Source organism: Lactuca virosa, chromosome 5, assembly GCF_052849685.1.
Source record: "Lactuca virosa cultivar CGN04683 chromosome 5, Lactuca_virosa_CGN04683_v6, whole genome shotgun sequence".
NCBI lineage: Eukaryota > Viridiplantae > Streptophyta > Magnoliopsida > Asterales > Asteraceae > Lactuca > Lactuca virosa.
In genome coordinates this window covers 435,145,889-435,171,184 of record NC_136430.1, presented here as the reverse complement: position 1 = coordinate 435,171,184, position 25,296 = coordinate 435,145,889, and the positions used below count along the sequence as shown (strand labels likewise).

General features: G+C 34.4%; 1 protein-coding gene across 1 annotated transcript; it reads left to right on the top strand.

The window, feature by feature from the left end:
* The first annotated feature begins 3,445 nt into the window (after positions 1 to 3,445).
* On the top strand, positions 3,446 to 4,691 carry LOC145114194 (uncharacterized). Its single transcript, XM_079050186.1, has 3 exons — positions 3,446 to 3,496; positions 3,588 to 4,218; positions 4,294 to 4,691. The coding sequence occupies exons 1-3, from the start codon at positions 3,446 to 3,448 to the stop codon at positions 4,689 to 4,691; spliced, it is 1,080 nt and encodes a 359-aa protein (XP_078906312.1).
* The last annotated feature ends 20,605 nt before the right edge of the window (positions 4,692 to 25,296 follow it).

Below are 25,296 nucleotides of genomic sequence, written 5' to 3'. Positions count from 1 at the left end.
TCTGGAAATCTATTTTTATATTTTTCCCAGGTTAAGTACGTGTAATGACATTACTATAAAAAGTTTGGGGCATTTTCTTAACCGATTTCTATTTTTCATGAATTTTTATATATTTAGAGAATTAAATATATGAAAAATGGTTATGCATATCCATAATCCATGCAAATTTATCTAGAAGTCTTTTAACATATTTAGAACGAAAATCTGAAGTTTGGTAATTTTTATTAATTGTTTAGTATTTTTCATGATTTTATGGTTATTCAAGAAACTAAAATGGTGAAAAATAGTTAGACAAATCAAAAATTCAAGAAAATTTACCTTGAGGTCTTTGACTTCAATTAAAACTGAAATGCAAAGTTTGGGAACTTTTAGAACTAAATTGATTTAGTTTTGAATATTTAATCATTGGAACACCTCTAAAATGTTAAATATTAACATTTCAATAATGGAAATTTTCCACTTAAATTGTTATATAACAATTGATTCTTTGAAACTTAATTTCCACAGAAAAATGTTTGTAACTTATCAATATTAAATTTTGACACATTATTGGCATAATTCTATTGTAGTAGTAAGTATACTAGTGTTAGATTTCGATTAGAGACTCACTAGCGAATACCATTATTGTAGGAATCGGTAGTGGTACACGTGGAACGTAGTTCAAGGCACCATTTGCATCATCTAAATGTATTGTGAGTATTCACGCACTCCCCTATTTTCGGTTTTTATGTTTTGGGGTGGAAAAGCATGTCCTAAACTATTTATGTTCGTTATATTTAGTTGACTCGTATAAACTTGATTACTATATTTTGCATATTGTGAGTATTCACGACTCCCCTTATTTTCAGTTTTTATGTTTTGGGGTGGAAAAGCATGTCCCGAAAACTATTATTTGAATGTTGTATTTAAATTGATTTGTATCAAACATGATTGCTATTTTATTGCTATGTCTCTCTATGTATGTCTATGCAACACGGAACATGAGAACTTATCGTACTAAGGCCCTTCCCTTATCTCTAACCATTAACTCTTTGAGCCAATGGTCATTATGGATAGCGCTATTAGGAATTGACAACTCCTCACTCGCCCTATTGCTGGAGTGCATGATACCATATTCATCTATGGAACGATAAGCATAGATCTTGATAGGGCTTCAGTCATAGGTTTGGTTGAGACTCATTGTTTGCTCATACACATACAAACTCGTTACTTATTATAGCAATAAACTTGTTTATTAATTATAGCAATGAACTTTGTTTCTCATTACAACAACGAACTGTTATTACTGAAAACTTATATACATGTTTTAGCAATGAAATTGTTTGCTCCTTGTAGCAACGAAATTGATTGCTCATTTTAGCAATGAAACTTGTTTACTCGTTTGAGTAACGAACTTTATCTTCCATGAGAATATGAATGTTGCATCTTATTTGGGCAACATACCTTATCTCTCATGATGACAAAGAACTTTGTTTTTACAAACTTATTTACTCATCTTAACAATATACTTTTATTATTGGAAACTTTTATCAAAACTTTGATTTCAATTCATGGAACCAGTATTATTTTGTTTATCTGTGAGTACTCACCAACTATTTTTATAGTTGACGCTCGTTTTACATGCTTTTTCAGGAATCATCGAGTAAGTGGCACTTAGGGACACTTCACTTTTAGGAGCATTCGCATGTGTTGTATTTCAATTTACATTGTAATTTCTTTTAAAAGTTGTTCAAACCCATTGTGAATTTGTAATGATTTTTAATACTATGGTTGGTGTTGTCTTTTAACTTTTGCGATGAAACCCTTTGTACTGCCACGCCCTGTGTTTCCGCTTTAGCGGGGTGTGACAGTAGGCCAAGAAACACTGGACGTATTCCGTCGCAAGGTGAGCATCCCATACGACAAGAATGTTCTACATGCGGTCAATTTGGACACACGAGGAACGATTGTACGGGTAGGGGATCGGGGAGCGGATCTGGGGGGGAGGAAAAAATCTACACAAAAGGGCATAATGACTGATGAATTTGCATCCGGGAGCGGGTCACAGAACGAAAGCGTGTACCCTACTTTTGATTTCAATAGCACATTTGATTTGAATTGTCCTTAGATTAATGTTGGAAAGCACTGAATTCCCGTATTTGTAATTTGCATTGCTTGTATTAAAATGCACTTCTGAGATTATTAATTAAATCTAGTATTCCACTTATTAACTCCTTTATTCCATGAAAAATAAAACACAAACATAAAACATTATAGAAAACGAGATACACCCTTACGAAACATTACATAAGACATTTCACATAAAAGAGCCTTCTACATGAAATATTTGTTATTTTTAAGTAGGATCCATGCATCCTCATACTCGAAGTCACTTCCCTCGTGCTCCAAAATGTAATGATCTTTAACCATTTCTAAAAGATCTTCGTCATTGTTTGGATAACAATACCTGTTTTTAAGATGATGATACCATCGATTAAACCATGTGATTTTTTCCTTTAAATCCATCAACTTACCAAAAATATCTTCTTGTTTTCAGTGTTTTCCTTTTCCCAACGAGAGGTTAAACATGGCTGTTATGCGGGTCCATTCATCACCTTCTAAGCAATCAGGGTTAACCATGGTTACATCATCATAAATGTTCATCCAACAACGTGTTACCACCATTACCTCTCTCATCGTCCATGGATGTGGAGTATTGGACGGAGCAGCTGCGTTGGAAGAAGTTAGTTGATTGGAGGCCATTTTTTAAGTTTTTTGTTAGTTTGTTATAATTTTATAGGAGTACTTAAATAAGAAAAAAGATTAACATACAATTAGGTGGATTCCCATAAGTACTGTTTGAAACTACATTATGCAGGCTACAAAGCAGTAGTCAAAGTCTACAAAGTAGTAGTCATAGTCTATGAAACCGTAGTCAAATAATGTCAAAGAGTAGTCCGATTGTCAAATACCTTACACGGAGATACTGTTTGAAACGACAAATATATTGTTCAAAAAGACAATACATTATGCAGGCTACAAAGTAGTAGTCAAAGTCTATGAAACCGTAGTCATATAATGTCAAAGAGTAGTCCACTTGTCAGATACCTTACACGGAGATACTGTTTGAAACGACAAATATACTGTTCGAAAAGACAATACATTATGCAGGCTACAAAGTATTAGTCAAAGTCTATGAAACCGTAGTCAAATAATGTCAAAGAGTAGTCCGATTGTAAGATACCTTACACGGAGATAATATTTAAAACGACAAATATACTGTTCGAAAAGACAATACATTATTGACCTTGCCTTTGCAGCTCCTACTTATTTATGTGTCCGCATGTGGAAAGCCCCTAACCCGCACAACCTTACGCACACTGACCATGAAGAAAGCTTCAACAACTTACTTGTTTACCTTCATAACCTAAGTCGAACCAACCCGCATACTCACACTCACATCAAAATGGATTTGATTGATCGTTTCCAATCTTGTTTTGTGGCTATTGGATGGGTGGTATAATTCTTTTCCAAATTCATTTTGTGTCTTTACATTTGATAATGTTTGTACATTTAAAGTAATTGGTGTGCACTATTAAAAATTACAGGTCCATGCATTCGTGCATTGTTTCTTGCCTGTTCTCTACATAGGTACCGTCCATCTTAGAGGGGACTACCTAAAAACAATGTTTGTAGCTGTTGCTAAAGATGGGAACAATCAGACTTTCCCTATAGCGTTTGGTATGGCTGTTGAAAATAATGTGGTAAATTATACATGGTTCCTGATGAGGTTAAAAGAATGTCTCGGAGAGGGTAGGGAAATAGCGTTCATATCCAATATGTACGATGGCGTTAGCTCTTGCGTAGATAATGTTTTCAGTGATTCTTATCGTGGTTACACTTGTAAGAGCGTGCAAAACTATTTACGCACAAGAGTAGGCTCCGGAAGATCATTGGAAACTTTGTTCTGGATAACATTAAAATCCTACACGTTGTCAACTTTTGCACAAAATTTTTCTAGACTAAGCATTGATGCTCGTGAAGTGCTTACGAATATCGGTCATCCGAAATGGGCAAGAGCCTATTTCCCTAACATCCATTCGAATGTACTCAACATGGAAGTTCCTCAATACTTTTCAATAGTATCGCACAATCATTGTAATGTACCGATAATAGCGCTTATCGAGGGAATTCGTGAGTACATGCAAAATATTTTTGTTGAACGAAGTATAATAGCAGGTATATTTTTGGATGAAATATAAAATAATTATATAGGTTGTACAACAACCTTTTGTAACCATATTTAATTTTCAGGGAGTTTGACTGGTGTATTAACACCATACGCTGAAATGTTGGTTCAAAGAAGGATGCAAAAGTCTGTTCGTTGGCAAGCAACACAGATCCCCCAACATATATCCTCTCCCATGCCGACATATGTGTATGAAATGTTTGATTTTAACACAACTTGTGTTGTAGACCTTAAAGCTTATACTTGTTCATGTGGAAAATGGAGCAGTCTCGGTATAGCATGTGGTCATGCCATCACAACAGCACGTGATTCATACATGCATGAAAATTTTAATTTGGTTCAAGTATATTACCATGCCGATGTATATCAGCTCATCTACCAGACACAAACCGTTCACGTAGTTCCCCCACCAGCTGAATGGGAAATCCCAGACCCTTTTATGGCTGTTTTATTGCCGATGTAATTTTTATTCCCTTTAAATAATGATGCTTGTAATATATTTGTCCTTGTCTATGTACTATATTTGCTGTTGAGTTTGTAATATATTTTTCAATATATTATGTTTGTAATATAGTTGACAATGTGTTTGTAATAAGTTTGAAATACATTATGTTTGTAATCAACAAAATTGAACATAACATAAAAGTAAAGGAAATTACAATTAGAATTAAACATAACATTGTTAAAGGAACGTCTCACCACCTATTACATAGTTAAATTGGTTTCCACAGATTAGGAAACTGTTTGGGATACAAGTTTTGTTCACGGTCGATAAAATCCCTTCTAATTCTAACAACATCTAATAGACGATCCCGTTCTGCTTGAAGCTTTTGAAACTCCGTATTTGCATTTCGAATCCACTTCTTAGCTTCCTTGATATTTTTTGTAGTTTCAGCAATCCATTTTTCTTTTTCAATTACTTGATCTGCTAGGTCGTTTGCACGTTGGTTGAGTTTGCGACTAATTTCAGAGTCCCTTTCGTTGGCTTCTTCAGCGGGCTTCATAGCATGGAAAATGTCGTCAGGCATGTAATCTGGGAGTGGGAAATTTGGGCCTTCAGGAATTGGGTTTGTATCGGAACAAACATAGCAGTCTTCCTCTTCGCAATGCCAAACACCGAAGTCAGATGAATTCATTTTCAATTTTAGAATGTTGTAGTGTATCACGTATAAGTTCTATGTTAGTTGCATATTAATAGTTTGAGAGCAAAAATCACTATTGGATAAGACAATAGGTAAAGTATTAGTCAAATGCGACTAGACAGTAGTCAAAAGCTATAACACAGTAGTCAAACTACAATCGTGTGTCAGAAAAAAACATAACATTACTGATAAAAACGTAAAGTAGTAGTCAAATACACTTAACATAAAAGTCATAGGAACTTAGAATTACTAATAAACATAACATAATTCTGAAAGGAAATTAGAATTACAAATAAATATAATATTACTGGTAAACATAACTACTAATAAAATTAGTCTAACAAATTAGTAACGTGCAAATGGTGGTACGACGACCATCTTCTCAGTTGGTATTTCCCAATGCAGAAGAATTGGAATAGGATTAATCGTCTCCGCTTGGAATGCATGTCGATACACCGCAGAAGTCAACCTATAATTAACCAATTGTTGTTTTTCTTCAACTGTAAGCCTGCTTAATGATGTTATACCATGTTCACAGGGTATGCCTCATTTTTTCCATTTGCCACAAGTACAACTACCACGTTCAACTTGTACCGTTTGTATGGTTAAATTACAACTCACTTTAAATTTGTCACTACCAATATGTGTAACCTCATAACCATTAGATTGGTTCATTCTCCGTTCAAACACGTGTTGTGCATAAGGGGTAAGTTGACCATGCATTCCACCTGTGTAATTAATTTACTTAAAATTAAAAAGAGGATATAGTAACGGAAAAGAAAGAAAACAATTATTTATTACCTCCAAATTCAGCTCGTTGCGCATACACCATTTGTATTGACTGATGGACCACTTCAATGATTGTCGTTATTGGTAACTCGTGCGTGTTTGATCTAAGCCAACTCAATCCAATCGGAATGCTAATGTATTTAACATTGAAACGGACTTTAGGAAAAAAGGCTCAAGCCCATTTTGCCATTGGGATATTGTCAAGCCAGTCAAGATCATACCCATTAATCTCATTTTTTAAATTGTTTAAACAAACGTTAAATTCAGATAAGCTATAAGTTTTTCATGTCTTCCAGAACAACTGTTCGACAACGATACTTCCTGTGGAAGCCCGAACTTTATCGGCTATATTTTTACAACAATACCCATGATAGGAATCTGGGTATACTTGCATAATGGTGTAGTCTATCGAGTCAGACATATGGCTTATGAAACCAACTTCAATAGTGTCACCTAAGCATTCTTTCAACCTTCTCATGAACCAAGTCCAAGCCTCGTCACAATCAACGCTTCCCAAAGCGAATGCTATGATCAGGGGTTCATGATTACCGTCCAAAGCAAGAGCAAGATACATTGTTGTTATGTTGGTCCCAATAAAGGGTACATGAGCAACAAATAGTGTTGGTATCATGGATGTGAGAAAGATAGTAATCTGTAAGAAACGATGGCAACATTACACAAATGTGAACTTGAAATAAATAATAACTTAGTATAGAGGAGGAGTTACCACGCATCCTAATGTGACAAAACAAAATTGAAACCTGTATCTCATGTCTTTCTTAATGATTGTGAAAGAGTTAGGATTTGTTCTTTGAAGATTATGAAAGAGTATCGGTAGGTTGGAAAAGCTTTGTTTGTATATCTCATTAAATCCACTCATTATGAGAATTGGTATGTTTCAATGAATTTGGTCGAGGCTATATAAAGGGATTTCATTTCAAATAGAATTCGGTCACATTATGCAGTGTGCCAAACAGTAGTCAAAGACTATGAAACCGTAGTCTAATAATGTGAAGGAGTTGATTTAATATAGGGATTAAAGCGACCATCAATGCCTCTGGTATTATATAGGGATTAGAAGGTAGCGTTATCTACAATGGAAATTATATTTATTAAAGGAACATCTGACAACATATTACATAGGGATTAAAACGACCGGCAATGGCTCTGGTATTTCCCATTCAGATGGAGGGGGAACAACATTCACATTCCTAGTCTGGTATGTAGTTCGAAACACATCAGCCCGATAATATATTTGAACCATATCTGCTAATTCCGTGTTGTTTGTATAACGTGCTGCAGCAAGAGCATGACCACATGCTATACCAAGACTGCGTCATTTCCCACAAGAACATGTGTGTCGATTCAGATCCACAACACATGTACGTTTGAAATCAAAAACTTGGAAAATATCCGAAGGTAAGATAGACGGGATCTCAGGTGGGATTTTCGTTGCTTTCCATTGCCGAGACTTTTGCATCCTCCTTTGAAGGACCATCTCTGCGTAAGGTGTGAATACGGTGCTCAACATTCCTGAAAAATCAAAGGATAATAAATTACCGGCATTTAAGTGATTTATAAAAAGTTCCTATATTACCTCCCATGACACAGCGTTCTGCAAACGTCTGTTGGATGTACTGCACAATCGCATCAATTAGCGTTATTATCGGTACATTGCGTTGACTAACCGATAACACCATTAGGAATTCTGGAATATTAATGTTTAGTACATTCCAACGTATATTAGGTAAATAGGCCCGTGCCCATTTCATATGTCCGATGTTGTGAAGAACTTCCTGTGCATCATGACTTAACTTAGAAAATGTTTGTGTAAAGTCTTGCGTGGTATATGCTTTGCATACACGGAAGAACAAGTAGTCTAAATTTCTGCTTTGACCAATTCTTAATCGGAAATAATTCAAAACACTGTTAGACGAATAACCATGATAAGCATCAGGGAATACTTGACCAATGCAAGAAGCAATGGTATCGCCCATGTTGGTTATGAATGCAACTTCCGTACCTGCTCCGATAGCATCCTTCAACCTCATAAGGAACCAAGTGCAGGAGTTAACACTATTTGCCACCCCGATACCAAATGTTATTGGCGTAGTATTGTTGTTTCCATCAATAGCAACTGCTACGAACATTGTATTAAGATACTCTCCTCTAATACGGACACTGCTTATGAAGATGACCGGAAGCATGCATCCTATAAATGCGTTGATCTATTTCAAATTTTATATAACATAATTATTAGTTTTTAGACTAATCTAAATTGGTTTAGCAAAATAATAAACAAATCGATACTACATTACCACACATCGAATAGCAACAAAACATAGTTCGAACCGATCCATAACATCGGTTTTGATGTAAGTGTAACTGTGGGGATTTGCACGCTGAATGTTGTGGAGGTAAACAGGCAAGTTGGTAAAGCTGTCTTCATAGTCATTGTATGAGAAACTCATGTTTAACGTTAGGGCGGTGAACAGGAACCTTTGTAAAATATATCAATAAGGATGATTTAAATTATTTCAAAACCTTTTTAAAGAATCGAAGCAGCATTCGAAACCTAAAGTAGTAGTCAAATGCTGGTAGACAGTAGTCAATACCTATAACACAGTAGTCAAGCTACAATCCTGTGTCAGATATTAACAGTTAGATTAGACAACACATAAACCAGTAGTCAACTGCAAGTGGACAGTAGTCAATACGTACAACACAGTAGTCAACCTACAATCCTGTGTCCGAAATTCACTGTTCGATAAGACAACACGTAAAATAGTAGTCAAATGCTAAAAGGCAATAGTCCAAACCTATAAGACAGTAGTCAAGCTACAATCATGTGTCCGAATATGTAGCTTAATGGCACTATATAAATGAAGAGATTTACCTGGCCACACTAATAAAAATTCTATCTCAGTAACCAATGAAAATGGCAAATTGCAGTTGTGGGGCTCAAGGTATTATAAGGACATCAAGGACTTCAAACAACCCTGGACGGCTATTTTACGCTTGTCCTAAAGAGGTATTTGCGTTATCACTTAATTATATATATATATATATATATATATATATATATATATATTGTTATTTATGATTGAATATTTAGAGAATACACATAATGTTTTTGATATTTATTTATCAGCCACCATAGTCTGGGTTTATTTGTTGGCTGGATGAAGCGAAAGACAATAATTCGTTGATAGTCGCTAACTTAGCTCGATCAAAGAAGAAGCTTCAAAGCAAAGTACTGCACTTGAAGATAGCGTTACTTTGTAGTTGGATTTTCTTTTTTGGTGTTGTTGTGTATAAGTTGTAGTCTAAATCTCGATTATGCAGGCTGTATGTACCACTAAGTAGTAGAAGTACGTAGGATGTAGTAATGTATGTTTTTATTTGTAATGGTTTGTGTTTCCATGTATGAGAATTTGTTGTCTTAATTTTCTATATTGCTTGTGTACTATACATGTTGTAATATATATTTATTCTTAATTCATTCGACTATACAACACATGTTGTTTACAAATAAAAAAGTCAAAAATAGAAGACATAACCATTTTGTTGAGTATTTGATAAAACAAAGTTGACATTAACATAATTAGATTACTAAACATAAGTAAACCGAAAAGTCTTACAGATTTTGCAGCTCCTAACCAACCACTAATAATAAAACATAGTTGCAGATATACTACCTTAAAATTAAAAATGAAAGACATACTTGGACATATAATACCTTTATATTACTACAACAAGCAAGAACATTATTAAAATACTACTCATCTTCTTCCCACATCGGAAACTCATACGGATACTCTTTTTTCATAGCAATGACTTCCTTTTTTTTCTCCAAATAGTACTCACGAAGTGCTAATTCACTCTTAAGCTTTCGCAAATTTTCTTCACTGGAACGGATCGAACTCTCGGTAGATTGGATTTCTTGCCTACTACTTATAATCCAATACTTTTTACGATCAATGTCATCACAATAGATGTCTAGAAGGTCTCTTTGGAGACGATAATCTTTAAAAGCCTTATCCACTTCAGCTTCTCTTTGTAACAACAATTTTTTCACTTCCTCATCCATCTTCTCTCCTACTATTGGAGGATCAACGTTGGGAGGGGGATTGGTTGACAGGTTATTGGAACTTGTCCCCAAAGGAGGCTTATTGTTGGGCGTTGATGGCCAATTAAAATTTTCCAAGATCCTTTTCATCTCCTCTGATCTTTCTGTCATTTTCACACTTCAATTTTTTTTGTTATTGTTTCTTTCATTTCTGAATTGATAACAAATCCACATTAAATATAACACAAGATAACAGTCAACAGCTAGAAGATAGTAGTCATAACCTATAAAAAGTAGTCAATCAAATCAACTAATAGTCAAATGCTATTAGACAGTAGTCAAAACCTATAAAAAAGTAGTCAAATAACAATCATGTGTCGAATATTCACTCTTCGATAAGACTAAACATAAGATAGTAGTCAATGGCTAGTAGACAGTAGTCAAATCCTATAAGACAGTAGTCGAAGTACAATAATGTTTTGGTATGATGTGACAACACATAATATAGTAGTCATAAGCTATTTGACATTAGTCAACACCTATAAAAAAGTGGTTAAATTGTCAATTATATATAGAGACTTATATGTATTCTATAAACCTCAATCACATAAACTGATGTCCACCTCTCAAGAAAAATGGAGGTTGATGCCACAAGAGAAGCGATCACAACTATTAATAAAAGAAGAAGAGATCAAGAACGAGATTAAAGGCATTGAAGAAGATAGGAAACGATTGGATAAGTTACAAGCCGATATTTGGTCTAAAATGAGGTCGATCCAAGACAAAGAACGCGACATTAAAACTGCACGGGTTTGGGTACAAGATGCAACAGACTACGCCAACAAAGAAGAGGTTAAGATGGAGAAGATTCTCAAAAACATACAAAAAAAATACGACTGGGTGATTCAAGAAAAAGAAAAATTTCCAAATGATTTTCAAAATGTTTGAATTTGATAATTCTTGATTAATCAACTAGTAAGTTTATGCATTATTTATGAGTTTATGTATGTAATATGTATTGTATTATATTTGCTTATTTATTATGATTAATCTATATAATATGTAATTTTCTCTCGATATGATACTTTCTTTATGTTTCATAATAACGGGACATTTTGATAACATAAACCAAAATACGACTTTATCTTTCGACATGAAACATTACACGTAATTTGTTACTAAAAAATTACTAATCAAACTAACTACAAAATCGCCTTTGCAGCTGATCCATAGTATACCATGCCCATCCTATTGTGAAAGTTAGTAGCCGCAAAAATAGGTGCCGTCGATATACCAATCGCCCGTCCAGAAATAAGCTGCTCCATGAACATCAACATAAAGATACCGCACTCTCCAAACATCCCTTCCTGTTGGGGCACGTCCGTAACATCCGTAACAGTAATGGATGCTTTCTGAACAGGCAAACCCATGTGATTCCAATAATCAATGTCAACAAGAATGCGGTCTACAAGCTCTTCAAACCGCACAAAATCAATCATGGTGACGACGCCAAAAGATCGCAAGTTGTCGTACAAATTCAACGACAGCGTGTCCATCCATAACTCCCCAAGTACCCAATGATGTGGGTTTATACAAATTGGAAAATAAACATGTTTTACCACACAACCGTTAGAATTAGTTATAGCGTTTAATTAGTGTAATATCAAAATTTAAGTGATTAATCAATAATATTTGTTTACTTACACGGTCAACTTCTAACCAAGATTTACATCCATCTAACGGGTCAAACGGATGTCCCAATGCACTTCCTACCCACTCGAACGTCTCAAATGCGGCAAAAAATGAAGATGACATGATTGTCCATCGAGCATCGTTCGGTCTCCGCTCATTCAAAAGCCTTCCCCATACGTCAACATGATGCATTTAAATCTAATTTAAACATACGGACCTTATCAATTATTTAAATTTTAAATATAAACAAATGTCTTCATACCGCTTCATCTAAATATCCCAAATCAACTGAATAAAAAAGGAGATCCCAAAACCTTGCTTCGATTCTTTCATTATACAACCGATGTTTCAAATAAACAGCCGGTTTGTTTCCCATGTATAATGAAGGGGCGGCACATCCAGGAATGACATACGACTCCAATAAAAGTGTCGGGGGATCGCTAAAAGAAACGGGGGGTGGGAGTTCATTGCGTATTACTCCACCCGGACGATATCAGGGAGCATTTTGAACCTACAGTATACACATAGTCAATAAGTATCCATATAGTTAAAAAAAATTTATAGTAAATATAATTTTAAACAAACTTACAAAAACATATGGAGAGCTAAGATATTGAGAAGGTTTCAATACCCTAACCGGACGACCTGGGTTTGCAACAGGAGGCACGGGTATATGATTTTCCACATCCACGATGTTGCTGACAACAATCTTCTTTTTCTTCTTCTACAAAATACATATTAATTTATTTAATATGCTTTGAAAAAATATAAAAATTAATATACAAAAAAAAATTATAACCTCCTTCACGGGTTGTTTTTGTTTTCTACGACCAACATCATCATCCTCGTTTACTCGATTTGAATTCGGTGGACTACCGAATTGTTCGTTCACCGGGCTTGTCATCCAATAACTACCTCCCACATCTTCATTCCCCTACATTTAAAGGAAAAATAATTTAACAAATAATTATTTTACCTCGAAACCTTCGTTAAGAATTGATAGTAAATTTATAAAATGAAATATTTTACCCCAAACGCTGCGTCAAAAATTTCATTATTGTCATCCCGTTTCAATACCCTAACCGGACGACGTGGTTTTGCAACAGGAGGCACGGGTATATGATTTTCCACATCCACGATGTTGCTGACAACAATCTTCTTTTTCTTCTTCTACAAAATACATATTAATTTATTTAATATGCTTTGAAAAAATATAAAAATTAATATACAAAAAAAAATTATAACCTCCTTCACGAGTTGTTTTTGTTTTCTACGACCAACATCATCATCCTCGTTTACTCGATTTGAATTCGGTGGACTACCGAATTGTTCGTTCACCGGGCTTGTCATCCGATAACTACCTCCCACATCTTCATTCCCCTACATTTAAAGGAAAAATAATTTAACAAATAATTATTTTACCTCGAAACCTTCGTTAAGAATTGATAGTAAATTTATAAAATGAAATATTTTACCCCAAACGCTGCGTCAAAAATTTCATTATTGTCATCCCGTTTTTCAAATCCCTCTTTACATTTTATTCCTCGGATTTCTTCCTCCAAGCTTTGACGTCTTGCCATTATTTCTCGGGCTGTTCTCCTATTAATTCCCACCGTATGAGTTTCTCTGGTGGACTGGGTAGATCGGTTGTTTCCACAGGATGGATCAAATGAAGATGCTCCCTACATAAATTTTTTGATATATCAATAATAGTTGAAAATTTTTAATATACTAGATACTACTTTTAGCATTTTACTTACATCTTTTCTAAAGTTGTATCGTACAGAAGAAGGGACTTCTAGCAATTCAGGATTCAGACTAGTAATATATGTCAAGTAATGTGGAGTAGATGACTTGACATCTGAGGCAATCATCTTTCTTTTCGGTTGATGTGCCTCGTCCTGGTCAACATCGAAAAGATCGCAAACTTTCTCCTATGTTAACCTCCTAAGGTGAAACCACCACAACATACGAGGATATAAATTGTTTCGTCGTAACGCAGCATTCCCCCGAGCTAGTGGGAACATCTCCCATATCCATATCTTGTAATAAATATACATTAATATATAAGAGTTAGCAATAACTAACAGGGATTATGAAAAAATAAAAACCAAAAAATTTAAAATTATATTATTACCTTCAACGGAATAACAAAACCGGATAGTGTATACACACAAGGTTTTATGGGATGTTTGGACATATGATCCTCAAATTTCTTAAACATACCCGACAATCTAGGGTATGTTTTACTCCATAGGTAACTCCCCCACGAGAACCTATATTATATGCAAAACTATTAGTTAAACGTATAAAAAATAGTATTTTTTTTATAATATTAAATTGATAAATACCTGTTCCATTCATCCAGGTTCTCCACCACCCACATAAATTCCTTCGTGACTTTGTCTTTGGGTTCTTTTCCCAAAAAACCTTGATTGAGGATATATAACAAAATCGCACGGACAACATCGTCAGCCGATATCTCATTGAACCGTCAGTTCAAGATAAGTAGCTCTATATCTTCTACAAGTAACGTAGTGTCCGTGCGATACGGGAAGACTCTGGACCGAAATGTATTATCACCGTATCCGTGACTATACATGGTTGAAAATTCGATCCTTGAAGTAGGACAACGGCCCATGTAAAGTCCCGAGACAATACAAAACTCTTCCGGCCCAAATGATAAAGAACGTCTAGAAAACATGAAATGTAGACGCTCAGCTGCATCACTTTCAGGGGTAGGACGCAACATGTGAAGTAATAGGCCATGAATAAGTAGTCCGTCTCCGGACTGAGCCGGTAGATCCAAGAGGTAACCAAAGCTAGTCCTTGAAAATATCTCTCGAACCGGCCCATTCAACGGACTCAAAACTTCATGCAACTTGTGACATGAAACTTTCACAGAGATGTTGCATGTCATCTTTTTTTTAGGAAGCTACAAAATAAATAAAAAATAAAGTTAAATAAGGTTTTATAAAAAAAACAGTGTTGGAGTATCACACAATAAAACAGTTAAACATTTCATATAATCTATTTACTTTCTATAAAATACCAAAGTAAATTATTTTACACAAATTTTTGTCTTTTCTATACTAGTATACAAAAAATAGCATTGTACTTTAAAAATGGTGTGACAATAACATATTTTATAACAAACCCGAAACTACCAAAACACAATGTTATTTTATCAATACAGTATACTACAAAGTATCTACACATTATACACATAAAAGCTTCTTCAAATAGATAGTACATTGCTATTGTATGCTATAATTGAGACATAGAAAATAACATCATTTTTAACAACATGCAAAACATTGAATCATAAGATACATACAAGGGGATACAATCGTTACAAATACGTTTAAACAATTTTTTTTTAAGAAAATTGAAAAAAATATATATATAAAACTATACATTTTAGGAAACCTACGATTTTTTTTCCAAACAAAAATCTAAGATACATACAAGGGGATACAAATGTTTATTGGCTATTAAACTTTTTTAATAATAAAAAAAAACCGGTTTTTTGTGAAACCTACGGTGTACAAGTGTTTACTGCACAAACTGTGCAGTAAATACTTGTACACCGTAGGTTTCTAAAAAACCTACGATTTCCCTTTTTTTTAAAAAAAAAAATAAAATTATACCACAACAAAATACATCCAATTCCTATTCTGTTGATACCATTTTAAAAAAAACGAAAAAAAAAAACGTTCGTACGGTTTCATATGAAACCTACGGTGTACAAGTCGACACTGCACAAATAGTGCATTGGGCACTTGTACACCGTAGGTTATATATTTTTTTTTTTATCAATTTTTTTCAAAAAAAAATTTATCCCTATAAACAAAATCTACTCCTAATCACAAACACGGTAAATTTTTTAAGAAAAGTAGACAAACCTGGTTGTTCTTCCAGTGTTCCATTGAGAGAAAAACGTAGCCAAACAAAAGAAAACAATAGGAAAACGACCTAATCTGAAAAAAATTTCATTATATACTTTGGGCTAATGGGCCACGAAAAAGTAAACGGCCCCTTGAAACAATAGCCCATTAGGGGAAAAGAGTAGTCAACGGGCGTTGACCGTAGTCATCCTCTGTTGACCATAGTCATCCTCTGTTGACCGTAGTCAACCAAAAGTTGACTACTCTTTTGTGGGCTATTTTTGGCTAAGTGGGTTTTTTGGCTATTTTTTGATAAGTAATTAGGAAAAATGGCTAGTTTTGTATTTTTCCCCTTTTTAAATATATAAATAACTTTAAAAATATATTTATACCTTTAAAAATATATTTACACATTTAAAAATGTATGTATAAGTTCATAAAAAATAATAATAGTAATAATAATAATAATAATAATAATAATAATAATAATAATAATAATAATAATATTAATAATAATAAATTATTATTATTATTATTATTATTATTATTATTTAAAAGTTTCAGTAAGATACATATTAAATAGATTAAGTTAGCAGATAAAACACAAAACTCCTTCCAGCTTAGTGGTTAATGCTCCTTCCATTTGAGTGGAAGACCCGGGTTCGATTCCCCCAAGCCCCCCCCCCCCCCCCCTTCTCATCACTTTTCCCTTGAAGGTACAAGTCAGCAACGCTGACGTGGCATCCAAGTCAGCAAGTTCGTCCAATCAGATAAGGGATGATCGGCTTCTGAAGGTAAAAACCAGTAATGGGCTAAAAACGAACAAATTAATGTAAGTTTGAGGCATAAATGAAGATAAAATTCAACTATGGGCAAAACCGATAAAATCCTGAAAACTTAAGAGTTTTTATGACAATAAACCTTTTTATTTTTATTGATTATAGGACATTTTTTTATGGACACTATTGACATCCCCATTTTCACGGCCAGAAAAGACCGATTTGTTTATGCTTCATTTTTTTAAAAAATCAGAGTATACTTTTAAAGAAAAGTGTTGCGGAATTTTGTTCCCAGAAAAACATGATAAATATATTATCAAAGCATTTCCGAAGAAATGTATTTTATTCATTTTAAAACTTTGGGATGTCATCGTCAATACAAAAACATAAGCATAAACAGAACTTACATTCATTTACACTAGTGATCTACATCTCTTTAATCTCTCGGTGTAACGTAGCTTTATATCGACACCGGTGATACAAATAAACTGAGTGGGTCAGGTTGGGAAACTTGGTGAGTAGATAGGGATTTCAATCCCACAATGTTATATCATATATATATATATATATATATATATATATATATATATATATATATTTTAGAACTCACAAAATATACAATTTCACCATATATAAGCAACTTTACCCCACCCCGTCGATCCTCACAACGAGACGATCCATACTCTAAAATTAACCTCTTTACCTAATCCGTATTCCCGGATCCAAAATTTACCTCTTTACCTAATCCATACTCACGGATCTAAAAGTAACCTCTTTACCTAAGCCATACTCCCAGATCTAAAAGATACCTCTTTACCTAATCCCGGATCTAAAAGTTACCTCTTTACCTAATCCATACTCCCGGATCTAAAAATTTCCTCTTTACCTAATCCATACTCCCGGATCTAAAAGTTACCTCTTTACCTAATCCATACTCCCGGATCTAAAAATTACCTCTTTACCTAATCCATACTCCCGGATCTAAAAGTTCCCTCTTTACCTAATCCATACTCACGGATCAGATATGTCTGATCCATACTCCCGGATCTAAAATTTACCTCCTTACCTAATCCATACTCCCGGATCGGGTATGTCTGATACATACTCCCGGATCTAAAATTTACCTCTTTACCTAATCCATACTACCGGATCGGGTATGTCTGATCCATATCCCCAGATCTAAAATTTACCTCTTTACCTAATCCATACTCCCAGATTGGGTATGTCTGATCCATACTCCCGGATCTAAAAACAAGTAACTATGTCCTAACCATACTCTCGGATAACTGACAAGTTTTAAAGTTATTCCCTCCGTGTATATCTCATTTGTACTCACAATGAGATACTACCCAATATCCTTATTAATTTATTTAGGTCTACTCTGTATCCTAAATCATCATATATTTATCAGATATGCTCTTAACACGTATTTCAGACAGTATCAAAACTAACTATTTCATCTACCCATGTTCTACCCAACATATTCGTAGATATAAAATACATATACAGTTCAGATCTGAAGGAAAAGTTTAGATCTGAAAAGAATTACATATACGGTTCAGATCTGAAGAAAAAGGTCTAGATTTGAAAAACAAAATACATCTACAGCCTAGATCTGAAGAAAAGGTTCAGATCTGAAAACAAAATACATCTACAGTCTAGATCTGAAGAAAATGTCCAGATCTGAAAAAAAAATATATATATACGGTTTAGATCTGAAAAAAAGCAAAGAAGTTTAAATCTTTCATCTAGCACAGATCTCAAGTATATATGCACACATAGCACATAATTTATATAAAATACTTCATATCTATTTGTAAGATGAAAGTAACTATGCACTCACACATAAACTCTTTAAAAGATATTTAACTCTTTAACAGATATTTAATACTTTCATATATACTTGTATTAAAATCATGTTCATGAAAGGGACTATGCAGTCACACATAAACTATTTAAAAGATATTTAACTCTTTAACATATATTTAATACTTTAATATATACTTGTATTAAAATCATGTTCATGAAAGAGACTATGCACTCACTTGATAAGGTGATGATTCGGATAGCGCTTCGCTTCTTAAAATAAGTTCCTTTGACGAAACCGGGAAGTTTACTTGAAAACCGGGCTCTGAGCGGGCAGAGTTTCAAACCGAAAAACTCTTTTTCTTGGAGACTTCGGGCGCTTCGGGGCTTTCTTCTAGTGCTAGGGAGGTTCCCTAGGCTTCGGGGGGTTTAATGTGGCTAGAGAGAGAGTAGAGAGAGAAAGAAAGAGAGAAAGATGTGAAAATATCGGATGACCTCGCACCTCCTTATATAGGTCGAAGCCTCGGTCTATGCGAGGCGTTCTTGCAGAGGTACGTTGGGCGTTCCTCGATACGCAGGGCGTACCCTCGTACGCAGCGCGTAGGAGCGGGGGCGGTATCTGAGGTTCATACATACGTGTCATCCTTCGGCTGGAGTGATGTGGATCACTTCGGACCACACATATGAAGACCGTTGAGCGTACCTTCGGTGTACGCGGGGCGAACTAGGTACGCGAGGCGTCCATCAGTCTTGCAATTTGCCTTTCCGTCTTCTAAAATTCATAACTTTCGCATACGAGCTCCATTTTCGATGTTCTTTATATCCACGCGTAGGTGGATATGTACCGTACAACTTTCGTTTAGACTCCATCGGCTAATTTGACTTTATTTTTAAAGTTATATTTTTAACAGCCGGGACAGGAAAAGTCCGTTAAAAATTCATAACTTCTTCATCCGACGTCTGTTCTCATCTGTCTTTTTACCGTTGCGCTACTATTAATGATATATTTGATTCTCGTTTCGGTTGTGTCGGCTAGAAATCGCTCGGTCTAATATTCAAACTCCGGGTTGCACACTGCTAAGCTGGAACTTAGAAAAATCATAACTTCCTCATACGAAGTCAGATTCGGGCGTTCTTATTATACAAGCTCTTGGTTTAACGAACACTACGACTTTTGTTTAGACCGCTAAGGCTAAAGATCATTTTATCGTAAACTCACTTTTTACGTCACACAACGTCATGCCGGCTTTGTCGCGAAATTTCGACAGGTCATAACTTCTTCGTTACAACTCGGATTTTGGCGTTCTTTATATGTACGGAACCCTTGTGACATATAAAAAAACTTAGTTAAGATTATTTATTCTAAATAACCTTCTATCAAAAATTCATTTTCGCCGCTTATTGTGTCTTAACTGACTAGCCCGGATCTACGAGCGTTACAATTATCTCCCCCTTAGGATGATTACGTCCCAGAATCATCAACGAGAAAGGGCTTGTATAATGACTCAATATGTTATCTCTTCATCCAAGGTAATAACCGTGACTTCTTTGATTCTTCGAACGAGTATCTAACTCTTGGAATTCTCGACCGCAGGCGGTGCTCAACCCTGCACATACTCTGCGTATTATGTCAGACTTTCAATTGTAACCCTTGTGTTACAATCTAGATTTTTATTGGAAACTCCTTCTTCTTCTTATAGGATTAAAATGAGTTCTTTCCTTCGATTACCATAACAGACTGATGGGTCATGATCTAATGACCTCTCGTCGTATGATGCACTGCCTAGACTCAAGTCTTTTAAAGTCAAGTTTCTAAACGGAATATACCTTCCTTCGTGTTCTAATGTGATACAATCACATTCTAGCATGCAATACTTCTAGCTACAAGCTTCTTACTTTAACAATGATCGTGATACCTATATTGCTTGCTTCGATTATCTTCCACTTCAATCGTCTAGTTTATGTCACACCCCCAAACCAGACGACGGAAACGTCTAGGGGTGGATGACTTCATTTGTAGTATCACAACACATGCATCATAGTAATCAAAGTACAAACAACCATGTATTTAAAAAGTATAAATATTTACATGACTTCAATCACTGTATATTGACACCAAAATAGTTATACAAAAGAAGAAGACATGACTCAAAATAGCTCTATCTTCTCAAAAACTCGGGGAGTACCTGTCTACTGATTCCATGAGAATACAAGTAATTTGAAAAGAGAGTATCAACATAAAGTTGAGTGAGTGCATAAGTATTTATGTTTGAAAGTATGTTTTATGTTGCTTGAATATATAAACTGCTCCAGAAAATCCTATATTTTCTGCTGTATATGAAAAGTAGTTTTAATCTCATAAAATCGTTCTATTTGTAAACCAATGTTTTGTATTTGTATTCATTTATGTAAAACCTATAACTGTGAGTGTGCCTGGTTCCACCAGCTGTTATTGTAATCTGTAATGTAATACCGTAATTTGTATCTTGTAAACTAGTACTTTGAAAATGTACTTATGTTTAGTTAATTATACACTAACGTATTGTTAATATCTTTTTAATGAGTTATTATAACCATACTGAGACTATATGACCTAGAACCAACGCTTTGAAGGCGTTAAAAGCTGTTGATAACAACTGTCACTCGTAGGCGTGTATGTCTGGCTGTAGCTAGCAGTCTGAGTGTGGGGTTGTCAATCCCAATATAGATCTATACACACTTGTTTCGATCCCCGACTAGAGATTCTGGTTATAATGTCAGGACTTTAACTATGTTGTTTAAATATACTAAACAACCTGAACCGAATGACTCATAAAAAGCATATAGACGTTACATGTATAATAGTTATAAAAACCCAATCATTCTGAAATGAATGATTGATATCATGCCCCTGAATTAGATATGAAAGATTTATACTCTTGATTAGTTTTGAATGAAACCCTTGTTCTTGTAAAACAGTATACTTTGGTATACTTGAATCATGAATTATTATTTTATGAATCATAAATTATACCTATTATAATTTCTATTACTTTCTAAATTGATACTAACTGTTCATGAATGCAACCCCTTGCTCAACATGTTACAAAGGGTATTTGAACTGAATGACATAACTTTTATATTTATATACATATACAAATATATATACGTAAAATTTAAATGACATTCGGACAAATAACCGATACTATAAGCCCACATCCATACAAGGAAAAGGTACCAAAGTGAGTTATCAGTCCTAAGCCTTTTAAATCTTATATATATATATATATATATATATATATATATATATATATATATATATATATATATATATATATATATATATATATATATGATTTCTGGGGAAAAATATAAGTTTATAAAATCATTTAAAAAGTTTAATATTTTGAAATGCTTTTGGCGACTTGATGTCATTTTAACACAATTTTTGAAACCATTTGATTTGATGACAACTGAAATCCATTTTGATAAGATATTTTGAAAAAATCATTTGTTTGTAACACAAAACCTTTGTGTTAGACTTGTATCCCCCCCCCCCCCCCTTAAAACAGTAAAAATTATGAAAATACAGGGGTATGAACTCACCTTTTGAAGGGTGATTGAAATGATGAATTGATATAGGATGTTTAGTTCCACAAGTATAATCCCGTAGCAAAACAAGTCCTATAAAGCAATTTGTATAGCATATATGCATCTAATTAGCTATTATAATCATAGGAATGATTGGAAATTGGGTTAATTTGTAAGTATAACATACAAATTGGAGTGTTAGAAGCTAAATTGGAAACTGATAGGTGTTCACGGCCAGGAGTTTACGGCTATAAGTTTATGGTCAGGAGTTTACGAGCCTGTGTTCTTGATGAATGAAGAACACTTGATGATTCTAAGCAATTTGCTAAGAAGATTCAAAGGTTTTCAGGTGGTTGTTCTTCGTGTTCTTCACGTGTTCTTCGCGTTCTTCGTGAAAACTAGTGATATCAATGGATTTTAGCCTAGTATATGAAGATGGAAGGGTGTTCTTGAAGTGATAACAAGATCAAGAATTGATACCTGTTAGATCTTGTGAAGAACTAGTGTTTAACACTTGAATAAGATGAACAATGATGATTTTGGTGTGTTCTTGAGGAGATATGATGTTCTTGGTGGATAATACTTGAGAGAAAAAGGCTTAGAATTGTGTTTGGAAGTGTAAGAAATGAAGAAAAGTCGGCTGAACCATATATATATATATATATATATATATATATATATATATATATATATATATATATATATATATATATATATATATATATATATATATGAGGGTTCACGGTCCGAGGGGTTCACGACCGTGAACCTCATTTACGGTCCGAAGGTTTGCGACCGAGAACGAGCCCCAATGCGATAACGTTCGGTTTCCGAGGCGATAAGATCCGATGTGTGTGCGGCCGAAACATGATTACGGCCTCGTTTATGGTTGCGAGGGTTCACGGTCCTGTTGGATTAGGTGTCTAAGCCCATAACTATTATTGGTATGTATTCGAACCGAGAGTAGCATTGTCCATTTGGGTTGCATATCATCAGGACCATTTGTTAGGATGGACTTTTGAGAGAAGAGTATATATATGATTTATTAATATATTATAAGTTCTAATATATTAATATGAAATCATATGTTTTAATTAGTATTGATCAAGAATTAATTTGGAATTAATTTAGTGATCAAAATAGACTAATTAAAACTATGGGGACTAATTATGGTAATTAGTTATATTTATATGTGTTGGGCTTATGATCCATGTTGGACCAAGTTTATGTATGGATACATAAAGAGTTGGGTCACATGAACCATGGATCATAAAACCCATTGGTATGGGTTTGGTTTATACCCATGACTCTTAGAATTCAACACATATAAATACATATGTTATGACCTAAAACCGCCAACCCTAGTGTGTGTGCATGTTCTTGGAGTTCATGAAGGTTTTAGAGTGCATGGAGATTCTCTCTCAAGTCCTACCTTTGTTCTTGATGTGTTGTGACTTCATTTGAGGCTTCCACACTATTCGGGCTAAGTTCTTAAGGCCAAATACATCAAGACTTCCAACCACACAAAAGGTATGTTACTCTATCTAGTATTTTATGTAGCTTGTAAGACAATTGCATGCTAGCTATAGGTTCAATACCTTGGAAACCATTTGCATGTATAATTAGTGAAAACATAGATCCAAGGTATTTAGGGTTGTATGTGCACCATAAGATGTTGTATTATACCAAAACCCAACAGTGGTATCAGAGCCAAGGCTTTTTTTCATGTTATACTTGTTGAAATGGCTGAAAAATCGAAAATTTTGGCTGTCTGGGCACTGGACTCGCCGAGTCCACTGATGGACTCGCCGAGTCCATGAGGAAACTCATCCTACTCGTCGAGTAGGTTCATACACTCGACGAGTAGGACCCCATGACAACATATTTTCGACTTCTAAGGCTGGAATTGGAATAGAATCATTACCCTAAGCTGTTTTTGAACCTATAAACCTGTTTTTGATGTGGTAATGTTCATTCTAATCCAATTTCAAAGATAATTGTCAATAGATTCATGTTTTGTATTAGTTTAATGGTTAGACTAATTACATGAAAAAATTTTGATTGAATTATCTTGTTCTTATGAGTTGCTTAGATTAATAGAAAATTTATGTGAAATTATTGTTTTCAATCCAAATTAATCTAAGAGTTGGTTCTAAAATGTGTTTTTGTAACTTGTCCTCAAGTTATATGAAAAGTCACATTTAAGATTCATAAAACTCATAAATATTTTCATAGGTTATGAATAAAGAAAAGTCATATTCTTTTAATAGTTTAAAGTCTTCCATAACTTGTCCTCAAGTTATGGAACTTGAAGAGTTTTTTGAATAAAACTACTTTAAACACATAAGTTATGGAATTGAATAGTTTTGAATAGTTTCAAAACTTGCCCTCAAGTTTTGGAATTTGTAAAGTTTCCCCCCATGAATACTTTAATTCCAAGTTAAGCCCTTAGAGTTTTAAAAAGTTAAAATTCAACTCTATACTATTATAATATTAATAGTTAATAGTTATATATATGTATAAGAACAAAGTCAGTCTTAGCGTTAGTAGGCCTCGTTCACGAAGCCGGTCTATAAGGGGGTACAGTTTAATGGGTGTCCACTCTCACCCACCGCTTCCTTGACTGGTGGAGGGTCGTTAGCCGAACGAGTTTGACAGGACTATTATTCTCCCTTCATTAAAAGTATTAATGATAAATACTAAGTAACTAAACACTTATAAATTCTCAATCTTAGTTACTTAGTAAAATGTGAATTTGGTGCTAACCCATGAAATTTACACTTTGTACCTTACCAAGTCATTAGTGGAGCGTGTGTGGTTAATCGGCACACTAACATGGACTAGTAAGAGTGGCGAAGGGTAACTTAATGTTTATCATAGATCTGTGGAGCGTGTGTGGTTAACCGACACATCGATTAGGTGATAAAATTAAGGGTACCAAGTTAATTTGCATGGTTATTCACACCTTGTTTTGTGATCCTCGACATCCCAGTCACAAAACTTGAAGGGCACAATCGAGATTTAAACATGTCATTGAAGAGTTCAATGAATCTCAAAAGATCTAAGAGTTTCAAACCAATTAAAACCTAATACCTGTTTCGTTTTTTCATGGTGGAAATTGGTGAATCGTCATTCACCTACCTTCAAATATTTTATAGCTTGGATTACGGCATCCCTCTTCCAATTTATAAAATATTGTGTTAGGTCCTAGCCTTAATATTTCATATTCGGTGTTATATTAAGGACCTAAATCAACAAACTTGAATATCTCCCATTTTAGATGTCTGGTTCAGACAACTATGATCTTCCCAAATCTGTTTCCTCCACCTCCTCC